At 41.8% G+C, this 19,995-nt stretch overlaps 1 protein-coding gene across 1 annotated transcript in view; it reads left to right on the top strand.

The window, feature by feature from the left end:
* The first annotated feature begins 1,953 nt into the window (after window positions 1-1,953).
* MYO7A (myosin VIIA) overlaps window positions 1,954-19,995 on the top strand; it is a 79,555-nt gene continuing 61,513 nt past the window's right edge. The window contains exon 1 of the mRNA XM_026034526.1: window positions 1,954-2,008. Coding sequence (XP_025890311.1) covers window positions 1,991-2,008 — 18 coding nt within the window. The 5' untranslated portion in view covers window positions 1,954-1,990. The remainder of the gene's footprint in view (window positions 2,009-19,995) is intronic.

The raw sequence follows: 19,995 nt of genomic DNA, 5'->3' as shown, positions 1-19,995 counted from the left end.
GGAGAGGGAAACTGAGGCAAGGAGCTACAAAATGATTTATCTGTAGCAGATGCCACTCTGCCAAGGAACACAGACATTTAACCTGCTATCCCTACCCTGTGTTCAACACTGCTCCTGCAATGATCACATAAGGCATCTGGAATAGACCTCCAGACAACACCCTACCTGGCACCTGCTCTGAGCCAAGGCAGATTATCAATAACTTCTCCCAGTGGAGGTGACTCCTCAGCATCCCTAGGCACTTCACTACTGGTAGCATTAGGAGGTTATTTTCAACCCATGTGAAAATGGGGAAGGGGAATAATTTAGTGTGCTACAGAGAAGATTGACGATTAAGAACTGTCTAACATGCTTTAAAATATTAGAGGAGGGATGGTTTTCCATCATTTATCTATCTTTTAGAGAAAATAAGCTTAATTCCTTAAATGTGACCAAAAGTTGTCTAACCTGCATAGTGTGTCTTTCCTGAAGTACAGTGATGCTTTCACTGCTCTTAGCTAAGAGCACCTTCACCAGCACCTTCTCCAGGAAAAGGGAAATGGGAAATACAAGGGGATCATGTAACTGGTTTCATCAGCTGAATAGTTCCTGTAATGTGATGAAGGCATTACAGGATAGGTCTTCAAGGCCCTTAAAAGGCAAACTCCAATACTTCAGTGGTATACCATGTACCTGGTAGGAAGCAGAGGTGGTGCGGGCAGCATAGCAAAGAAAAAGGGAAATGACTTGAAATACTACTGTCTCTTTGCAATCCATCTTCACACCATGTATGTGGATGAATCCTTCCTTGCTTGATCCCAGGTTTAGGAATGCGTGAGGGCTTATAGGATTGCACATTGCATTTCTGCTGGCCATGTCAAGATCTCTCTTTGGTTAAGGAAGGCATTGCTTGTATGCCAGCTGCAGAATCAGTGAAAGCTAYTGGACTGAAAGAGGCTCTGCATGATGGCTCAGCAATTAAATGCAGAAATTCAGTATTTTTTTACTCCTGCAAGCCAATCCCAATTCCAGCATTAGCTGGAAGCAACACTGCACACCAGCAGCATGGGGCTTTCCCATGCAAAAGAAAGCTGTAAATCTCAAAAAGGTACATTAATATATGGGCAGGATCAGAGTGGAGAGGTACACAGTCTAAATCTCTCATTAATTACACTTTGGTCCTGTTAGCTCCAAGGATATTTTCTCATGACTGCAGCATGCAACACAGATATATCCTGCCTCTGAGCATCACTCATTCTGAATTGTTTTGAATTTTGCAGTAAAACATATAGGCACTTGTCTTCACTGTAGGTGCCAATGGGGCCTTCCATTAACCTTAAAAATGTCTATAATCATATACRAAAGTCCTTCTTATACCATTTTAATGTACAGTTCTAGATACATATTTCTAGATAWACACACTCTCCTTTTTATTATCAAATTTTGTTTTTATAAGGAAAAGAGAAACTTTGATAGGAAGAAAGTATTTTTCCAATTCAAAATGTAGAAGGGTAGGTCTTTTCTTTCTCCTGCTGAAAGCAGTTTTGATAGTAAAAGTATTAACCCAGGCAGCCTTGTGAACTGTAAGGACAGGGCTTCTTTTCTGTGCATTCTTGTACCATGAGACCTGATGATACAGGTAATAAATCAACATCCATCTCTTTGATAGATTCAACTTTGGATAATTTTATAAAGCTYAGTTTACAAAATATTACTTGGAAAACCAGCTTCCAGTTCCTGTCCCATTCATCATTGTGCAAGTATTAATCTGGATGCATTAGAGGATTATCTCTCACCGTCTGGAATTAATATTATGAAAGCGTTGGGAATTACAACTGTTACTTAAGTGTTCCTATCTTTCCTCCACACCTAAGGATTGGGGCTATCATTTTAGGGTCAAAACAACCTTTGAACTGGGGTCTATGAGTCGTAACATCGGGCCATTAATTGCCAACTTCTTTTCTGTTTTAGGTTTATTCCTGGCAATTGCTGATGTGTTTGTATAGGAACCATGGTCATTCTACGACAGGTGAGTAAAGCTGAAGCACTCTTTAGTGTTTCTAATTTTACCATGTCACCTCAGTGACTAATAGAAGTCTTCTTTTGGGGGAAGTGTCAAGACAGGCTATTTTTATCCTATTCTATTTCTCTGAAAGGACTATTATAAGATACAGAGATGCTAATTAGCCCTAATCCTTGATTGGCTTAGAGGAAATCATCGCTCTGTGTGTGCAGTCCAGATTAACCTCATGCAACATTCTACTTCTATTTTCTCATCTGGAATGGCCCAGGAGTTGTATGTGAGTCCTACATATGCAGAAAAGCAAAACAGTTTTTTTCTAAAAGAAGAATGACCTCATCTAGAACTGATTCTTGATTTCTAGTAACAGTSACTGGAGTTTAAGATGGAGTTTTAACAGTTTGGAGTGTAAAATGGAGCTATTTTGACTATTTAAAAAAGAATAGAAAGGTTAAGTCACATATAGAGTTTGGAGTATTCATTTAGGGCTTGATCTTGCAATGTTTTCCCTGGTTCTGGGCATAATATCACTCTCTGCCTCTAAGTCACCTCATTGACCCATCTAACTCCGGTTCCACATATTCTGGGTTGGGGTGCAAGCTGGGACATAAATATGCCTGGACTATGAGGCTTAGAGGTGGTAAAATGACCTTATCCAAAAGCTCAGACCCAGTTCTGAGTTTGAACTGACAAATCTGCTTTTGGCTGCAACCAGGCATAAAGTGTTGGTCCTCTGAAGCCACATAGGAGAACTTTTTTCCCAGGGCAAAGAAGAGCTGAGCATGGCCTTGGGCAAGGAAGGAATGCCCATAAGCTTATATAGAGCAACTGCAGTGCTTTTTTTACAGCATTCCACTGCACTGACCTACCAGGAAYCTGTGGCTCAACAAAAAGCAGACTACCCTTGGCTAGGCTAGGTCAGGAAATCCTTCCAAGACTGAGTGGCACTGGCCCCAATTCACGGGCTCTGACTGATTAAGCTTGTGATGCAAGGGAAAATGGGTGTGGAAATTAAAACAAAGTAAGTTCAGACACTGTTTTGAAAGCTCAGAATAGCAGCTGGGACTCTAAGAAATAACCTCTAATAATTCTGGCTACAGTAGTTTAAGATGTTCCTGCTCTAGGCTGTCTCTCTATTGCAGGGTACTCCTCAGTGAWTCAGTCCTTGGTTCATGGTCTGCTGTATTGGTCCAGATTTGCCCTCAGAGCTTTAAGTAAATCAACTATCTTCCTATTTGTCCTAAAACCAGGTGTATTTTCCAGGCACAGAGATAGAATTTTTCTGAAGTCATCTCCTTCCCACCTGTCTTAGGAGAGCATCAAATTCCTTAATGGAGATGTCTCTTAGCCCTGTCTACAGAGAAGCAAGGAAGACTAAATGAGATGTTTGGCATTTAGGTAGACCTGACCATGAACTGAGACCTGAGGTACAGGCATGTAATTACTCTCTTCTGCCATCTCTGCTATTATGGCTGTAACTTACAGCAGACGGGACCAGCAGACAGTCAAAGGCAGTAATAGCTCCAGTAGGTCACCAAGACACTTTAAGCCATCCAGCCCCTCTTCATTAGGCACTAATTAGATAGTCMCATGCATCTAGCCTGGGATTTGGCTCCTTATTAAAGCTTCAGGATGTAGCTTGACTGGTGTAAAATTGGAGGTGAATTAATGGGCTTTTATGTCCTCACATCCATGGAGTTACAGTGACCAAAAGCCAAAGCAGAGCAGTAGTGCTCTTGCCCACTTGTTGGTACATGGGAAGATATCTCCAGGATATTGCAATGTAAGGAAAAACAGTAATATTTTTATAGTAAAAGTTGGATATTGGGGAATAAGACCCCCATCTGCAGTTCATGAGTTGGTGTCACTTGAGTGTTCAGAGCTCATTTACTCCTGGCAGGTGTTAAAGGAATTCTGATTATTTACTAACATTTTGCTGATTATTCGTCATATATGTTAAGGCTCTTAGAGTGTTTTTCGGAGTGGATATTTTCCATGCAGAAGTCTCAGTTTGTAAGGACTGGGTGTCAAAAGTGCATAAAGAATCCCTGGGTCAGCTCCTCAGAAGGTATCCAACAGCATTCAGTTGGGTCCCAACATTAATTTGGGATTAAATCTTCCTCTTATTAAACAGGAAAGAAAACCCCTCTAATCTTCCAACAAAACTTGTGATTTTCAATAMAACTCTTCCATTTCTTGCTATTCTTGGTATTTCTGAGGCTGAAATCCTCCTGCAGATTTTTGAAGACAAATAACGGGAAAATCAGTTTCTGTAGAACTGGGTGTTTATTTCAAACTTGGACCCTCCAGACTGAAATGAGGAAGGCTGCCTGGTTGTTAGCAGGTGCAGGCTCTTTTTTAGGTCTTTTTTTTTTTATTTTTGAGGTAACTTTTATGCCAGCATACCCTGTCTAAGGGCCCAGTCTGAGTGACATTTGATCCACTTTGCTCTCTGTGATCCATAGTGTTGCTGTTGAYGGTGCAGCAATATATTCATTTTTCCCTCTTTCTGCCTTTCACTGAAAGATTTTGGACATATATCCGTACTACTCCTGAGGCTGCCTAACTAACTACAATGGTTGGCATGACTTTCCAACAATCTTTCCCTCTGTGCTTTCCTTTTTTTCTCATTCTTGCATGTGCAAAACCATTGTTTTAGTAGACTGAAGTCTTGCTGGCAAACTCATGGCATTGCACTCCTCTCCCATCAAAATGTTCTCCGAGAGGATCTTCCTTAGGGAGTCTGGAGTCCAAGTGCATAGCTCTGCGCAAGCTTCTGCCTGCTTTTTCTCTGTACCTTCCACTCAGTAAGTTAAAAGAAAAGCCAATATTGTTCCCCAGCAGGGGCCTGCAGGGAGCCAAACTTATCAGCTTTAGTCACTAGCAAATTACTTCTGGCAAGTTCATTGCAACACACAAAGCAAAGGGAAAAGAAAAAGGAGGGCTTCCTAAATTCCTGGCTTGGYAGCCCCACAAGTTCCTCTGGCTCCATGGCAGCTCTTTCTCGCACGTTCAGTATTTCATGAAAAACAGAGACATTTTTAGAGCTGGAATGGGGGCCAGGAGAGGATGGTGGCCCCTAATGCAGATGAGCTGAGGTGCAGATAGCAAATTCACGTCTGCTGCTAGCCAGTTGACTGCTTTTGCCAGCACCACCTTTCTATTCACGTAGCCAAGCCCAGGATAACCTTACCCTTAAAATTAGGGTATCCCATTGCTGCAAATTTGCTCCTGTACCATCCCAAAAGGGAACCAAAAACAAAACAAGCTCACAGAAATGAGGAAGTTTYGTACAAGAGCAAAAACAAGCATCCTCTGAAGTTCAGCCACTCAGCTCGACGTGGCAGAGGGTTGCACTTGCATTGCTGTGACCTGACCAGCATGACCAGACCACATAAAGATGGCCCTGTTGTGAAGGGTTTCTCCAAAACCTAGTGGGCTCCCTACCTGCTCCTGAATGAGGGAAGGAAGAAGAATTAGGAGTGAGAAGAAACAACAGAATCCGAACATTTCTAGTGATGCCCAAGACCCTTGATGAGTATGTGGGCCTCTCCTGACATAGGCAARTGGGTTTTGAGACTCCTTTCAAGGTTTGCGAAGAGACATAAAGAATATGGAACAGCTCGGGTTGGGWGGAGGATGAGGGGAAAGAAACAGGGAACAAAAGTTTGTTTTAGACTCGTACAGGAGCAACCCTTAGTAAGCTTATACATGTTTTTTCTTAATATATTTGTCTTTTCATTAAGTCATCTTTTCCCTTCTTCCCATTTTTGCAGTGTGCACACAGAAAGCAAATGCTCTCCCACTTAGCCTTTGGTTTGATCAAATTCSTACTAATTTATCTTTCCTAATAAAACAGGCTTTCCAGTCCTCTGATGGGCCTGGCAGCCCTCTCTGTAGCTGCTCCAGTATCATTTCTGTTTCCTAAAGCCAGAACTGCCCATTCACTGCAGATGAAAGGGATTTATGAAGTTCAGTAGTGAGCAGGGGTAGATTTTGTGGTCACCTGCATTTGCAGAGCCTGAAGTTGATGCTCCAAGTGATGTTTTCCTTTGCTGGGAGCAAGAGTAGCAGAGCCGTGATTTTGAAATCTTGCAGTCCATCACACATGTTGCCCAGCTGAGCTCTGTAAGTGCTTTTTTTACCTGGAGCTGACATGCATTCTCTCTCCCAGGATGATACGGAATAATACGCATTCAGCTTTGCATTTCTGAGTGATTCATTGTGCTGTGTGTTTGGATAGTAAGGAAGAAGGGGTGGGGGAGAAAACAAATGTTATTGTAGGTCTTCTCAGGGCTCATCTGTAATCATGGTATTATAAAAAAAATATATGTAAGTCCACTGTTTGGATTCTCTTTCTTGTAAATACTGAATAATTCAAGTCTTCTCCTATTTATGTCTTGTATCTGTATGATCTATGAGCCTGAGGCTTCCCTGGATAGCTATAACGCAGCAATGAAAAGTCCAGCACAAGCCAACCAAAGGGCACATTTGCATATAGATTGAAACATGAATCGTTGGGAGCCATTCATTAGCTGCAGTGCTCCAGACATTTGGCATTTGAACAGCTCTCTGCATCAAATCCTTTCCATCAAATTTATGGGACAATTAAAGTGCTGCGGTAGCTGTGTGCAGAAAATGAAGCTGCAGGCAAGGGAGATGTTCTTGTAGTGCTATGGCTGTGGAATATAAATTGCACTACCTCAAATAAARGTACAGCAAGCAATCTCAGCCCTGGCATGGAGATATGCTGCCTCTTCGGGAGTTTGACTGTAACATGCTCATTCCTGCAATTTGATATCTTCCAGAAGCCCACAGAATTAATCTTGCCCAAAAGACAATGTGCTATAAACCTTATTCCACTGGATCCCAAGAGAGTGAGAGCTTGGAGTTTGAGGTCTTGTGTCAGTGGATGGATTTTGTTTTGCCTTTTCAATGGACAGCAGAAGAACAGCTAGCCAGTGGGACGTTGTGTTTAAGGGTAGATGAAACTTCACAGTGCCTAATAACAAAATTTATCTTTGATTAATCTTGGGACTTTGGCTATCCCTAGAGAAAATTCACATCCCCAGGGACAGCACTTGCAAAGCAGCTCATGTTTYATCTTGTCTTGCTGCCAGATATCACTGAGATTGCTCAGAATGGAGCAAGAARAGAGAAACTGAGGTCCCAGGCTGCCTCTTTTCTTAAACCATCCAGTAATCATAACCTCACTCTGAAGAAATCTTGGTCTTTGTATATGCTTTTTGTAACAGAAAAGCTTGAGTTGAATCCATGGTGGTCCCATTGCTATGGGATGAGCTGGRGGCCACTGGTCAGGCTGGTGAGTGGTGTTTTTGGTGGTGGAGTTCAGGTAAAGACGACAGGTCAGAAAATTTGAGCCACATTCACCTCCCATGTCTTATCCCACKGCCAAGGATCAAGGCAAGGGTTTATTTTTCTTTATCTTAATCCAGCCTGTGAGGTTCTGATATCTGCTAGTAGTGTGAAGAAAAGTCTTTATCCCTGCTGACCAAACAGCTGAAGCAAAGGAGGTCCCATGTCCATCCCATCCCTGCACACAATCATCCTCCTCTGTCCACCACCTCCTCCCAGATGTTGATACAGTGCTGGACTGGACCATACTGTGCATAAGATCTCCAAAATGAAGATCCTATGACTCTTAAAGGCTTAAGAATAATTTTTAAAACTCTGACCTTTTTTTCTTTAATATATACTTATTGCTATAATTTTTAACTTAGATCAGTTCTCACTTGGGATGTAGGGGATGAAAATAGAAAGGCTGTGGAGAGATGTTTAAGCCGACAGAGCAGTCGTATGAAACATTTGCCCTACAACAGCTATAGAAGTAGTGCAGGATTGTGCTTGGTAGACATGCAGCCCTTCTTATTTGAGCTGATCTTCTTCTTCATCCCCTTCCTATCACAAAATTCCAGAGCATTTAACAGTAAGGCATTAGAAAATAAATAAACCCTCAAGGTTTCAGAGATTTGGGGTCAAAGAACATCTGGAATGATCTTGATGTATACTACAGAACGATTTGATCTTTACAATGTAAARTTCCCCTTTTCAAACAGCATTATCATTGGTTAGTGCAGTGTAGATTTGACAGCCTAGCCTTGGTTTCTCTGCAGTCATGTCCAAGAAGTCGTGCACCACTCTTGGGGCCCAAGGAAAAGAAAGCAATAAAAGCCATTCAACAGCACAAGCAATAAAAGATATTTTCAACAGCACAAGCAGAAAAARAATAATTTCTTCCTCACCAGAAAGTCGAGCACAATAAATGTGTTTTCATTCTGTGTTTAATACATTCACATACTGAATTATTATCTTACACTTACATTTTCTGTGAAATGGAAGTACTGTACAATCCATATGAATAAGGTATATTTTAAGTGAAAACATCAAGTGAGTGTGGAAAATAAGTGCTGTGACTTCAAATAAGTAAAATAATTCTACTGGAGCTAAAAGTTGACTTTGAAGTCAAGATTTTAATGAGAAAGTCAAAACAATACATTTGATTCTAGTCTTTTGCTAGTCTCAAGTGTTTTTGTGAAAAGAATTTCTTTTTAGTTGATATGATTTCCTAAGGCATTTTAGGTTTTGGAGAAACGACATTTTCTGAAGAAACATTTCCAGTAAGATTTTGGGGGGGAGTAGATCTAATTTTTTTTTCTAATAGAATAACTAAAATGGAGAGAGGATTTTGTTTCTTGTTTGAAGACATATTGGGAGACTGTTTTTTTTCTGAAAAAAAAATCTGCCTAAGAGCAGAGAAAATTTGATACCATGGGTGAAATAGCCCAAGATATTATGTCAAGACACCTGGCATTTTAAACGCCTCTCCTGGGACTTTCAACAGTGAGGAAATGAGATGTAGAAATATGGACTGGGACTTGAGAATATTTTCACATTGCCATCTTGTCCACTGGAAGATGCTCTTCTTGAGTTCACTAGTCCTGAACAGCCCATGAAATCCCCAGGTAAACTTGGTAAAAAGGGTTTGTGCATTAGACCAGGGAGATGGAAGGAAATTGCCTTTTCCCTATTGAGCACATATACAGGTTTTAATTTTGCAAACACGACAAGCTGATATGGCGGATCAACCTCTCTTCTCCTCTTTCTCCCAAAATATTTGCTGCTCTCCATGCAAGGGAGATGGCACTGGTAGAGGAATGCTGTCTCTCTTTTGTGATGAGGAAAGGTCAGCCTTGAAGTTTACATCAATTTCATCCTCCATTAGWCTGCTTTACGGAAGGAAAAAAGCTTCATGAGTTATAAATTATGAGGACTCCACTTCTGAACTTCTTGAGCTATAGCATCTTGGACACAAAGCTGCTGCATCTGTTTTGAGCCAGAGTYTATCCTGCCTGGTATTCCATCTCCAAAACTGACCACCAGTGCACTCTAAGGGATAAGTAAAACATATAATTCCTCCCAATATTTTCCTATCCTTCAGCTAATTTCCTGGATTTCTCAAGTCTGATGTGACTGCTTTGTTCTGTAGTCCCTATCATGGATCTCTTCTTCAAGTACTGTACATCTTTCCCTTGACCCTATAAAAATCTTTCATGTATCCAGGTCTGTTGACCACTGTGTGAAGAATCATCTCTGTTCCTTTGTTCTGAACCCATTTCCAACTAATTTTGTTTGATGAGTCCTTTGCTGATGACTATTTTGAAGTCATATCTCTGCAGACTTTGCCCAGTTCTTATATGCTGCCCTTGGTGTCCACAACTAGACATGGGTGAAGACAGAATGCAACACTAGGTGGGCTAGATGTGATTTAAACTTAAAAATCTATTTGTACACCTTTGTGTGTGAAGCAATTTCACGCATGTCCCAAGAGTTCTGGTCCCTTCCCACTGCTACCAAGGAGCAGATTCCCTCAATCTTTTGCCCAAAGTCACTTGAGTGGAAACTAAGGAAAAAAGACAGTGGCTTGTTCTGYCATGCTAGAGAAGAATGTACCTGCTTGTCCTGAAGTCTGGGAAAAATGCCTATTTGGGACCAAGTCTTGGCAGAGATTTGCACAACACCACTGAGAAGCCTTTTGTACTGCTGGTGGGGATGTGATGTGAGCAATTTATATGCATCTCTTGACACCCAGCGAGGTATTTTATTGCCAACACCATTGCTGGCAAATGACTCTTAAGGTCACATGCTGCTCTTTCATGATGTGCATTTTGTAAAGGCATTTTACTCTTCCTCAACCCATAAACTGCTAGATTCAGAGCTAGGCCCTTTTGTATCAAGTAGATGCTGGCAGTTAAACAGCATTTGTGTCCAGTAGGGTGCAATAGAGGCATTAACTGTAATTCTATGCTGATAGTCCACGTTCCTTATGGAAATGTTGGCATAATTAATATTCTGATGTGATAAAGGCCTTGTAGCCTCAAAATTGAGGCTATMTGGCTTCCTGAGTTTCTGAAAGCAAGTATGTAATTGATTAATACTTTTCACAGGAGTTCATTTCCCTCTACATGGTGTAGATTTTTACACTAGCTCCAGTCAGCTAAGGTGTTTGGACCAAGATCCCTCCCAGGTTCGGTACCAGCAAACCCACAATAAAACCTTTTTTTGTTCCTGGAGTGATATTTAACAAAATTAATTAGTAATGTAACTATGTCACCATGAAATGGATAAAATGTGAGAGAGAAGCCCTTTTTACCCTGTACTGGATATGCAGCACACCCAGAATGGATTTCATTGCATATGAAATACCTGAAGAAAGTAAGGTCTCAATGCCAAGAACACAGAAATCAAATGATGCTTGATGCATATAGGACTTTTCTTTTAAGTTTTATTCTTCTACCTACTAAAGTTCAGGACCACTCCCATGCTTACATCTAAATCTTTTGGCTTCCATTTCTTGATAATCTAATATTGAAAARTAAGTCCAATAGGCTTTATCAAGTTATGGGTATTATTTTGTTTTTAATGGCTGGTGATTATTTGGTGGGATTTGGAGTTTGAACTAAGTTTCTGAGGTTGTTTTGTGCAAAAAGGGCTCATTTTCAGGGACTGGCTTCTCTTCACTTCCAGAAAAACAAGTCTTTTTCAGGCTGTCCCCAACCAGTCATAAACCATTAGCTGCAAACTGGTCCCAGCTCACAGGTCCAAGGCAACTGCATTGCTTTCCTGTACTTGGCCTGGTCCAACAAGGAAATCACCTTGGTAGGGTCTGCCAGCTGCAACTATGATTTAAACAGGGATAATTATTCCTATCTCTATCACCTTGTCCCAGCCTGAAAACTCCACTCTTCTTCCACTCTAGGTGAGATTTTGCCTAGCCACACTCATTCACTAATTCCTTTATTTATCAGACCTTCAGTTAACCCAAATATTCTCTGAATTCTCTATTTCCCATCAGAGCCTTTCTGCCCATCTGTGATGGTATGAAATCTTGGAGCAAAATGTACATGCTGCCATTCCTCATTCTGTTTCTTTTGGGGTGCAACTTCAAAATTCATGCAAAAACAATTTAGAAAGCAGCCTCCTGTTGCATTTGGTAATTCCAAACGCTTACAGCAGATGGGGCTGGTATAATGCTGCAGGGAGAACATAGAGCAGCAATAGGTGCTTGACCACTCCTTCCTTGGAGGAATCCACCACCAGGAGCTTGGAAAGTTTTCCAAAACAAGACAGGCAGAGGGTCTGGAACAGTCCAGGCTAGTGGCAGCAGTTACGACCCATGCTCTGTTTCAAAGAAAACCTGTGAGAATGTTCTCCAGACCTTGCACAAATCCATGATGCGGGCGACAAAACATGTATGGTCTTGTTGGATTTCAAATAAATACTGGTACAACTCTTTCGGTCACCTGATTCCCAATGACAAAAAAAAAAAAAAAAAAAAAAGTCTATGTACTTCATATCCTCAGCATTTTCTTGAAAGTGGGGAGTGTCTTTTCTCCCTTTGGAAGAACACAATGCACAACCTTGCAGCTGGTGGCTCAGGGACAAAAAAAGAGTATCAAGATTTTTTTTTGTCATTTCAGTGATATTTTAAGATCATATTACAAGCATTGCCGGCATATTTTCCCCTCATAATACTTTCTCTGGCCTTTCTTTCCTCTCAGAACCCGGAGGTTCAAACACACCCCTCGAGCAGTCCACTTCTTAAGCAGTCATATCACAAGCTCCCTCGAGATGCTATTGACTGAGCCACAGACTAATCTACTCCTATACCCCCTTCTCAGTAACCAAGACAACCCTCAGTGGGTAGGCAAAGGGATGTGTAAAAAGGGCAGTGTTGTTCAGATCAGGCACGACTTTGAAGGAAAAGCAACATTACTCCCCTTGCATTCAATATTTCCCAAGATCAGACACACTGTTTTAAATGGAAAGGCTTGGTCTAGGCATATCAATGCTACTTTGGGTAAAGCAGACACTTAATACAGATGACTTTCTGTGAGGAAAGGTGTATTTGCATGAGTACAGGTTATTCCTATATGAAAAAAAAAGTACATTGGACTGACATGAGGCTACTTACACTACATTATTCTTACATTTATACTATACAGGAATAGCTACACAGGTTGCACTAGTCCCTCTTTATTCAATACACAGAAGCTAATTGCAGACTAGCCTTCAGTGAGGCTGTAAAAACACAGAGGGAGAGAGAAAGAGGAGCCTGAAGCAGAGAAATAARGGAAAAAAACTCTTCCCAGAACATGAAAGAAAAAGCTAATCAGCTGCCTCCATCAGCTGGAAGTCTTGAAAGAGAATTTGACAGGTTGCATATGGAAAATAGTAGAAAAAAATCTTTTTTGCTTTCCTAGGAATAGTATCAGGTAAAATAAATGTATTTGTGTGCTTGCTTTCTGGCTGTTTGAACAACATTTCCAAGGCAGGATGAAAAATGTCACTTCAGATTTATATTTCTCTCTATGATTATTTCCCCCCACCCCTCAATACCAAACACTGGAGTTCAAATCAAGCTTGTCTTGTGAATCACAGTGATCTTGAAAAGGGTGCATGCCTCATAGGCACGTTGTTTGTAAAGACTTGCTTACCTCCATATATTACAAAGTTCTGTAGGTCATGCACATCATCTGCTTTTTTTAAAAATCAGTAGAGCTTCTCAGTGAGAAAGGCAGGCCATTCTGCAGCAGCCCTTGCTGATACCCCAGGAGCTACCTATCACTGAGGGCACTTCTGCTCCCCGCTCGAGATCCTTCCCTTCCTGCTGTTCTCTCTGCTCCTCCAGGGTGATTGCCTGATGAGCCTGGTCAGGGGTTAAGCCTGTAAAACATCCCTCAAAAACAGGTGAAAAGGTCTCTGCCAAGGTTAATTCCCTGAACCGGTTCATCATGAGATCAACCCAAGAGCAAACAAAGAGGGATGGGACAACACAGCTTAGCGGGATCCTTCCCAGATTGTGCTTGGAGGTGAGGATGGCATTCCCTGACTCCTGCCCTCCTAAAGCTCAACACAACAGCATTTATTCATTTTAAAATTCATCCATTCATTTTACAAAGGGCCCAAGGTCCAAATGTGGAAAAGGGCAAGGAGTATCCATGCAAACTATTGCAAACCAGGGAGATCTTAGGTGCACCCTCTGTTAGCTGGGTGGAGGAAGGTAAATATCACTGGTAGATCTAGAGACAGTGTAATACGCGGGCGACTTCTCAAGCCCTAGAGCGTGAAGGAAATTACCTTGTTTTAATGATATTAAATCACATACTCCCATCCTAAAGTTCCCTGTCAGACCATCAAGGAATATCTCCTGTTGGTTCCTCCTGTTTTTATTTTCCCCCCTTGCTGTTTTTCCAGATGTGTCTGTCCTATGATTGCTCTGTTGCCTTCCTTTGTTTTCTTCTTCAGTTTTTATTTAGGGTAGGACCCAGCTGTGTTGCTAAAAAGCTCAGGAATTGTTTTATGTTCTACTTCACAGTCTTATCAGATTTCTCAATCAAGTCCCAAGAAGTCACTGTCAGTTTTATTTAATTCATATATATATATTTTTTTTTTTCTTTGAGACTTCATGCACAGTGCTCTAGTGCAATGTTTGGGTTGGTAGCACCCAGGACCAGCATAATTTGCTTGTAACATCAAAGGATTGCATGTTTATCTGCTTCATTCTTGATGGTAATACCTCTCAAATAGGAGTCAAATCAGAGCCACAGATTAAATAGACTATCTCCTGTTTGTCTGCATACTTAAAACTCACTACTGAGCCATGAGGTCCCAAATGGTCATCAAGAAATTCATAGCTGGTGAGACACAGATGAGTTCAGACAGTATGGGGAGCTGAGCTTCATTATGCCAAGCTGAACTGCATCCTCACAAACCTTCCTGAACCCATCGGTTTTGCCTCTGGCTTCTGTTACTGTCCCTCAGCTCCAAATGGGAAAATGCTGGGACCAATGACATGCTTTTGGGTTGTTTTTCCCTCYTGTCAGTATCAAAGTTACAGGCTGAGCAAGCAGTGAATTGATTACTGAATTATTTAATGATCCCTCTTGCATCTCCACCTTTACTTCAGAAAGCCACTGTGTGCACCATGTTACTTGGCTGACAGCTGGTGTCTGCTGTGCTACCAGAAATTGGGAAGATAATCTAATTTACTTATGAAACTATATCAGCAAAATTATTTGGGACTCAGATTCCATTAGATTTACCGATTCTTAGTGTGAGGGTTTCTTGCATAAGGTTTGTTGTTGAGGAAAAATTCAAGCTGTTTTTTTTCTCCTTTCCTGCTGATGTGGATGGCAGCTGCATGGTTAAAGATGAGTGCAAAGAATAGAAATGAGTGGTCCTAATTCTCTTTTGGGCTTTACAGATGTGGATTTAGGAGTTGCTCCATCGTCAGAGGACGCCCATGTAATTGGATTAGATAGGTGGTATCTAGCGGTAATGATGTGTGTTTTTCACACAACACGACTTTSCACAGCCCAAAGGAGTTAGATAATTACTGGAGTAATGTCTTGATGTAATATGCTGTGAAGCACGGATATGTTTGGATTTCAATCTTCTCTCCAGATGCCATCGCTATTTGGAGGTAGAAGGGATGTGTGTATTTGCACTCGTGTTTGCACTAAGAAAGTTCTGCTTTGAGGTAAGCATTCAGAAAGCAAAGCACTTGATTTGCATTGAGCTCTCCAGAGACTTAGATATGTGGTTGTGCCTGTTTCCCCCMAAAAATGCTGCATAAATCAGTATTTTTGCTTTAATTACCACATGCACGGTCCGCCAATCACATTTGGATCACCAGGTGCACAGTCTTCACAGCCAACTTCAATTCTGCAAGATATCATCTTTCTTCTTTCAGAAAAATAATTTTTTTAGAGCTGTCAAGGGTAATCTGTGGAGTACTGCCATCCCGAGTCTGCAGACAGCCTGAGGCAATCAGATTTTCCCTCTTCTGTATCAATTTACCAGAATATAATTCCTTACAGCATTTTAGCATCTACATTAGGGGTAGGAGCCACTTTGCTTAGTTTTGGTCACCTGTACTGGGTTATTTTGTACCTCCAAACTACCCGCTTCACAAACTTAGAGTTTGAACATGGGCCTGGATCATCTGACGTGATTAAAWAGCTACTTTAGGTTGAGGTGGAAGTGTCTCCTCTCCCTGAGCTTCAGCATAGGGTAGGTAATTTGCTCAGAGTTGGATACTTGCACTTGGTTACATGAGCCCTACCTGACCTATTTCACTGAACAGCTCAGCCCTTCAGCAGGAACTGCAGAAYAAGAATATGCCTGGGAAAATAGGCTCAAGATCACATCATCAACTAGGACAGTCCTCGATGCAGCTACCTTTGGGACAGAAAAACAGGTTGAGGCAAAGAAATGGAATTTTTCATTAAACTAGGTGACTCAGTGAGTTCCGTTTTGGGACTTAAAGCAAGGTCAGGTCTCAGCAGTGTAGGCAAACTTATAACATGTGTCCACAGCAGTTCCTTGGGACAAGCACTTGCATGTTACTGTGTGCATGTGCACAACATGTGCAAGGCCCAGCAAGGATCTCAGCTGTGCCTGCTGCTGCAGGAATAGAATAAATCAGCAGACAGGGTCCAGCATGGCTCTTCAGTCATAATAAATCAGCAGATCAGGGTCCAGCATGGCTCTTCGGTCCCATGCTTCTATCTCCATAGTGAAGAGTCTAATGTTACCCCAGGGAGCTGTAATCTAAACCGGATGGCACTGCTGCCTGGCTGCCAGCCAGTTGAAGGTTTGTTTTCCTTCACTGCGTTCCTCCTCTTTTTGTCAAAAGCCTCTTTCATTATTTCCCGCTTTAGGTATAGCAGGTTCTTTTAGAGAAAGCAAGCAGGGTTGACAGGAGGTTTGATGCTGCTGGTGTCTCCTTGTTGCACTCAGCAGGGAGGCTGGTTTCCAGCTGGTTCATCCCTTCAGGATGGGATTTCCCATTTCTAGGAGGCAGCAGATATGGGCTATTCACACAGACCATGCTGTGCAAAGGCAAGTGCCAGCGGAGACAAGTGACACGTTCTGACAAGTCCCTGGTAAACCTCCTGCTACCAGAGAAGCAATACAAGGAATATATAGTGGAAATGTGTGGCATTACAGATCTTTGGCAGCCCAAGCTTCGGGGAAAAGATAAGTCCTATTACACTCATGTAATAGGACTACAGAGAGACTCGATTCAGCCTCCTGGCTCCCTCCTGTACTTTGCTCCAAGCATAACCTCAGGCAAACAATTTCACTTATCTGCTCTTGGGTTTAGCCTTCAGCAGCACACAGAGCTACACAACCTCAGGAATATGTTTCAGGGCGTGGAAGAGCAATGAGGCTGCTGTGGTACTCCAGTGCAAAATGGGACGGAGACCCAGGCTGCTCCTTTTCCCGTTCTGCCTTGGACTGTTCTACTCCARGCTGCTCCAGCAACACTGCAGGGAGACAGGGTGCATCCCTGAACACCTTGCATCAATACAACCCAGCTGCTTTAAAATTTAATGCAAAGAACTCATCTAGTGGATAATTTCCATATACTTTTAATTGGTCCTTCTTCCCACATACATCCTCTCATTCAGTTGTGATTGGGCAGCAGTCTTGCACTTTCTAGATAAGTGAATAAGACATCATTTATGCCTGGGGCTAGACATCTTCCTTGACAGTGTGACATCTTGTCTGCTTCTCCTTCTCCATACTTTGCTATTCCATCTCATGCAGGCTGTTGTTTGCTCCTTCRATGAATAGTTGGCATCTTGCTCATTAATCTCTTTGCCATCTCTTTATCCGTGACACTGGWGCTCTCCATCACTCCGACCGCATAGGTAAAAGAAGTAGAGACCTTATTTTTCAGACACAGATTTAGCCTACAAAGTTATTAATTTATAACCTGGTCATCGGGCAAGGATCTGCTGGCTGTTGTCTATGCTCTTCACTGAGGAGCAAAAGCATCTCAGGCTGCGTTTGATGTACCTGTCATCTAYAGCTGTACTTTGTGGCTGTGCCAAATCAAGGGGGTCTATAAAACCTTATTTTCTCCACAAAGCTTTCCACCAAAAAAAAAGGTCTTCTGCATCAAGGACATGTGGAATCAAGGCATCTGTGTAATTTTGCATAAGAACGGTGATAAATGACATAGATGGTAGTGTGCATAGGCTGGCMCATGCCACTGAATCGTTATTTAGTTCAGAGCTGCTCTGGTCTGTATTAATGATGCCTAGTTAGATTCAGATTTTCCACTGAAGAGACTGGGGTCCAGAACCCAGGCTCAACTAGAATTATTCAGTGGCCTTAGCTTTCTAAATGAACAAAGTAGCTGTTCCTAAAAGAAAATAAGAAAGCTTGATTGTGTCTAAGGATAGGAAAAAGGACATCTGAGGTCACCGCAAAATGCATTATTCCCCTCACGATGCTCTTCTGGTTGGGCCTATAGTCCTTATACTGCTGTGGTCCTCATATTCGACCTGTTTTCGTCCCTAATTCAGGCACTTGTCTCCCCTACAGGCATACAGGCCATTCTGCTCCAAACACTTTCCACTCAATTATTTAAAATTCAGTTGCTATGGAACTGCTCGAGGCGATCAGTTTAAAGAAAATGCAGATGGCCTCTGGTTTTGAGTTCCCACTGTGCTTTGGTTAATTTGGTATGTGAAGGTATTAGGTTAATTAAATGCCATGTGTTGCATGGGAACTGACTGCATTTGTGGATTAATAAGTACCCGAGTGTGTTCAGTGCTGAAAGACCTCAAGCTGGCAGCTAGACGTTCCTCTAAGAACAGAAGATAAAGGAGAGAAGTCACAGGGAAATGAAGAGGTTTCCTGTTAATCCTCCAGCCATTTTTCCAGAACCAGTGGTTGCAGTGTTCTTCAGACCTCCGACCGAGTATCATTCCTTACCGGAGAGACCAGAAGAATTTAAGTGAAGAGAAGGAAGGTCTTATTTAAGTGAAGAGAAGGAGGGTTCATTTRGCTTTGAGATTTCAACAGTGCCCAGTCATATGGGGAGCTCATGCTAGCTGTCCAGTGGAGGACCATGGCTGGTAGGGGGAAATTATTCTCCTAGAAGTCTTTTTGTCAAAAACCATACTGTGGATTAAATTCGAGGGTGTCTTGCAATCAGCAGTCATGGCTACATTGCTGGTCTAAAGCAATCTGGCCTCATTCATGGTGGAATACCTATAACAAGCAGAGAGAGGGCCAGCAACCACTGTAACATCTTGGAAATGATGAAGAGGAAGAAAGTCGTCATCATGCAACCATGCCCTGAGGTGGTGGAAGATCAGGAGAGAGACCAGGGCAAATGGACACTACTTCGCAATGTGAATCAAGCCCTGAAGCCCACAACTCTTTTAGCGGTAAGATAAGGGGGCCAAAACTCCAGGTATGGCTGATGGCTTTCAAGCTCATTTGAAATCTACCTCGCTGTTTAACAGGATCCCTGTAGTGCCTGTGCCAGTTTCTCTCACCTTCCTCCTAGGCCGTTAGGACAAGTGATGTAATGTCCTTGTTTTCTAGCACAAATTCCTCCCAAAGTTCCTCTTTGTGAAMTCTATTGATCTGTTTGTGTACACCATGTTGTTCCTTCTTCCTGCATCTCTATTGGGCTGTCAGAGCTCTTATGTTATGAGCTCCAGAAGGTAGGGTCTGCCTCAGAATATTTGGAAGGATGCTGCACTTAGCAGCTGTACTGAGGAGGAYGAATTGGGTTATTTAAATAATGTAAAAACATCAATAGTATTTCYATTTCTCTAGGGCTCTGCTATGTGTCTGCAAAAATAAACAGCATCAGTCCAGGCATTAGATAGTTCATGTAACTTAGCCAATTGCCTACTGGATATAGAAAATGCATGAATCACACCAATATGCCCTGGAATTCGTGATATATTCACTGCTTCTTGAGTTTTTCCAAAGGTCACTGCATCAGTGGAAGGACTGTAACTGACTTATATGGATTTCATGTCAAACCTATTAAAGACAGGGAAGGAAACAGGTTTAGAGCCTGAATGAGTGATGTCATATTTTAGCCCTCCAGGCCTTTCTGAGCTTATCAGCTTTGTCCATCCCTTTCTACTGTTTTTTTTTTTCTTTTCACCAGTATTAAGAGCAGCATTGTGATGTGTTTGGAAAGAGCATTTTGAGATCAGTAACCTATGCATTAGGTAGGCAAAGCRAGAAGTTTTCTTAGTAGTAATACAGTATCAATTTAACTTGCTGATAAAGGACTACCTTTTTATCTCAGTTGTTTGCTAACAGGACCGACTATGAAGTAGGTGGTTTTTGCAATTATTAAAAACTAAATATAACCCTGCAGTTCTACATTTTTAGGATTTTTACCTAGATCAATTTTTACACAACTGCTGAAGTGTCAGAAGGGCTCTGCTGAGCAGGGACTGAGATCCCCATCTCTTCTTTCTTTGAGAGCTTGATCAAGTTACCTACCTAGTCGGTGCATAAATTTGTTCAGCTCTGCAGGAGGAGAGCAGCACTGAATACTTTAAAATGCTTTCAGAGTCTTGGATCAAAGAAGCTAAGGAATAAATATTAATATAAGTGGATTTATAATGTATCTGTACATTGCTACA

The sequence above is a fragment of the Nothoprocta perdicaria genome, unplaced genomic scaffold (assembly GCF_003342845.1).
Source record: "Nothoprocta perdicaria isolate Ctin4 unplaced genomic scaffold, notPer1 scaffold_146, whole genome shotgun sequence".
NCBI classification, from domain to species: domain Eukaryota; kingdom Metazoa; phylum Chordata; class Aves; order Tinamiformes; family Tinamidae; genus Nothoprocta; species Nothoprocta perdicaria.
This window is presented reverse-complemented; position numbering and strand designations above follow the sequence as displayed.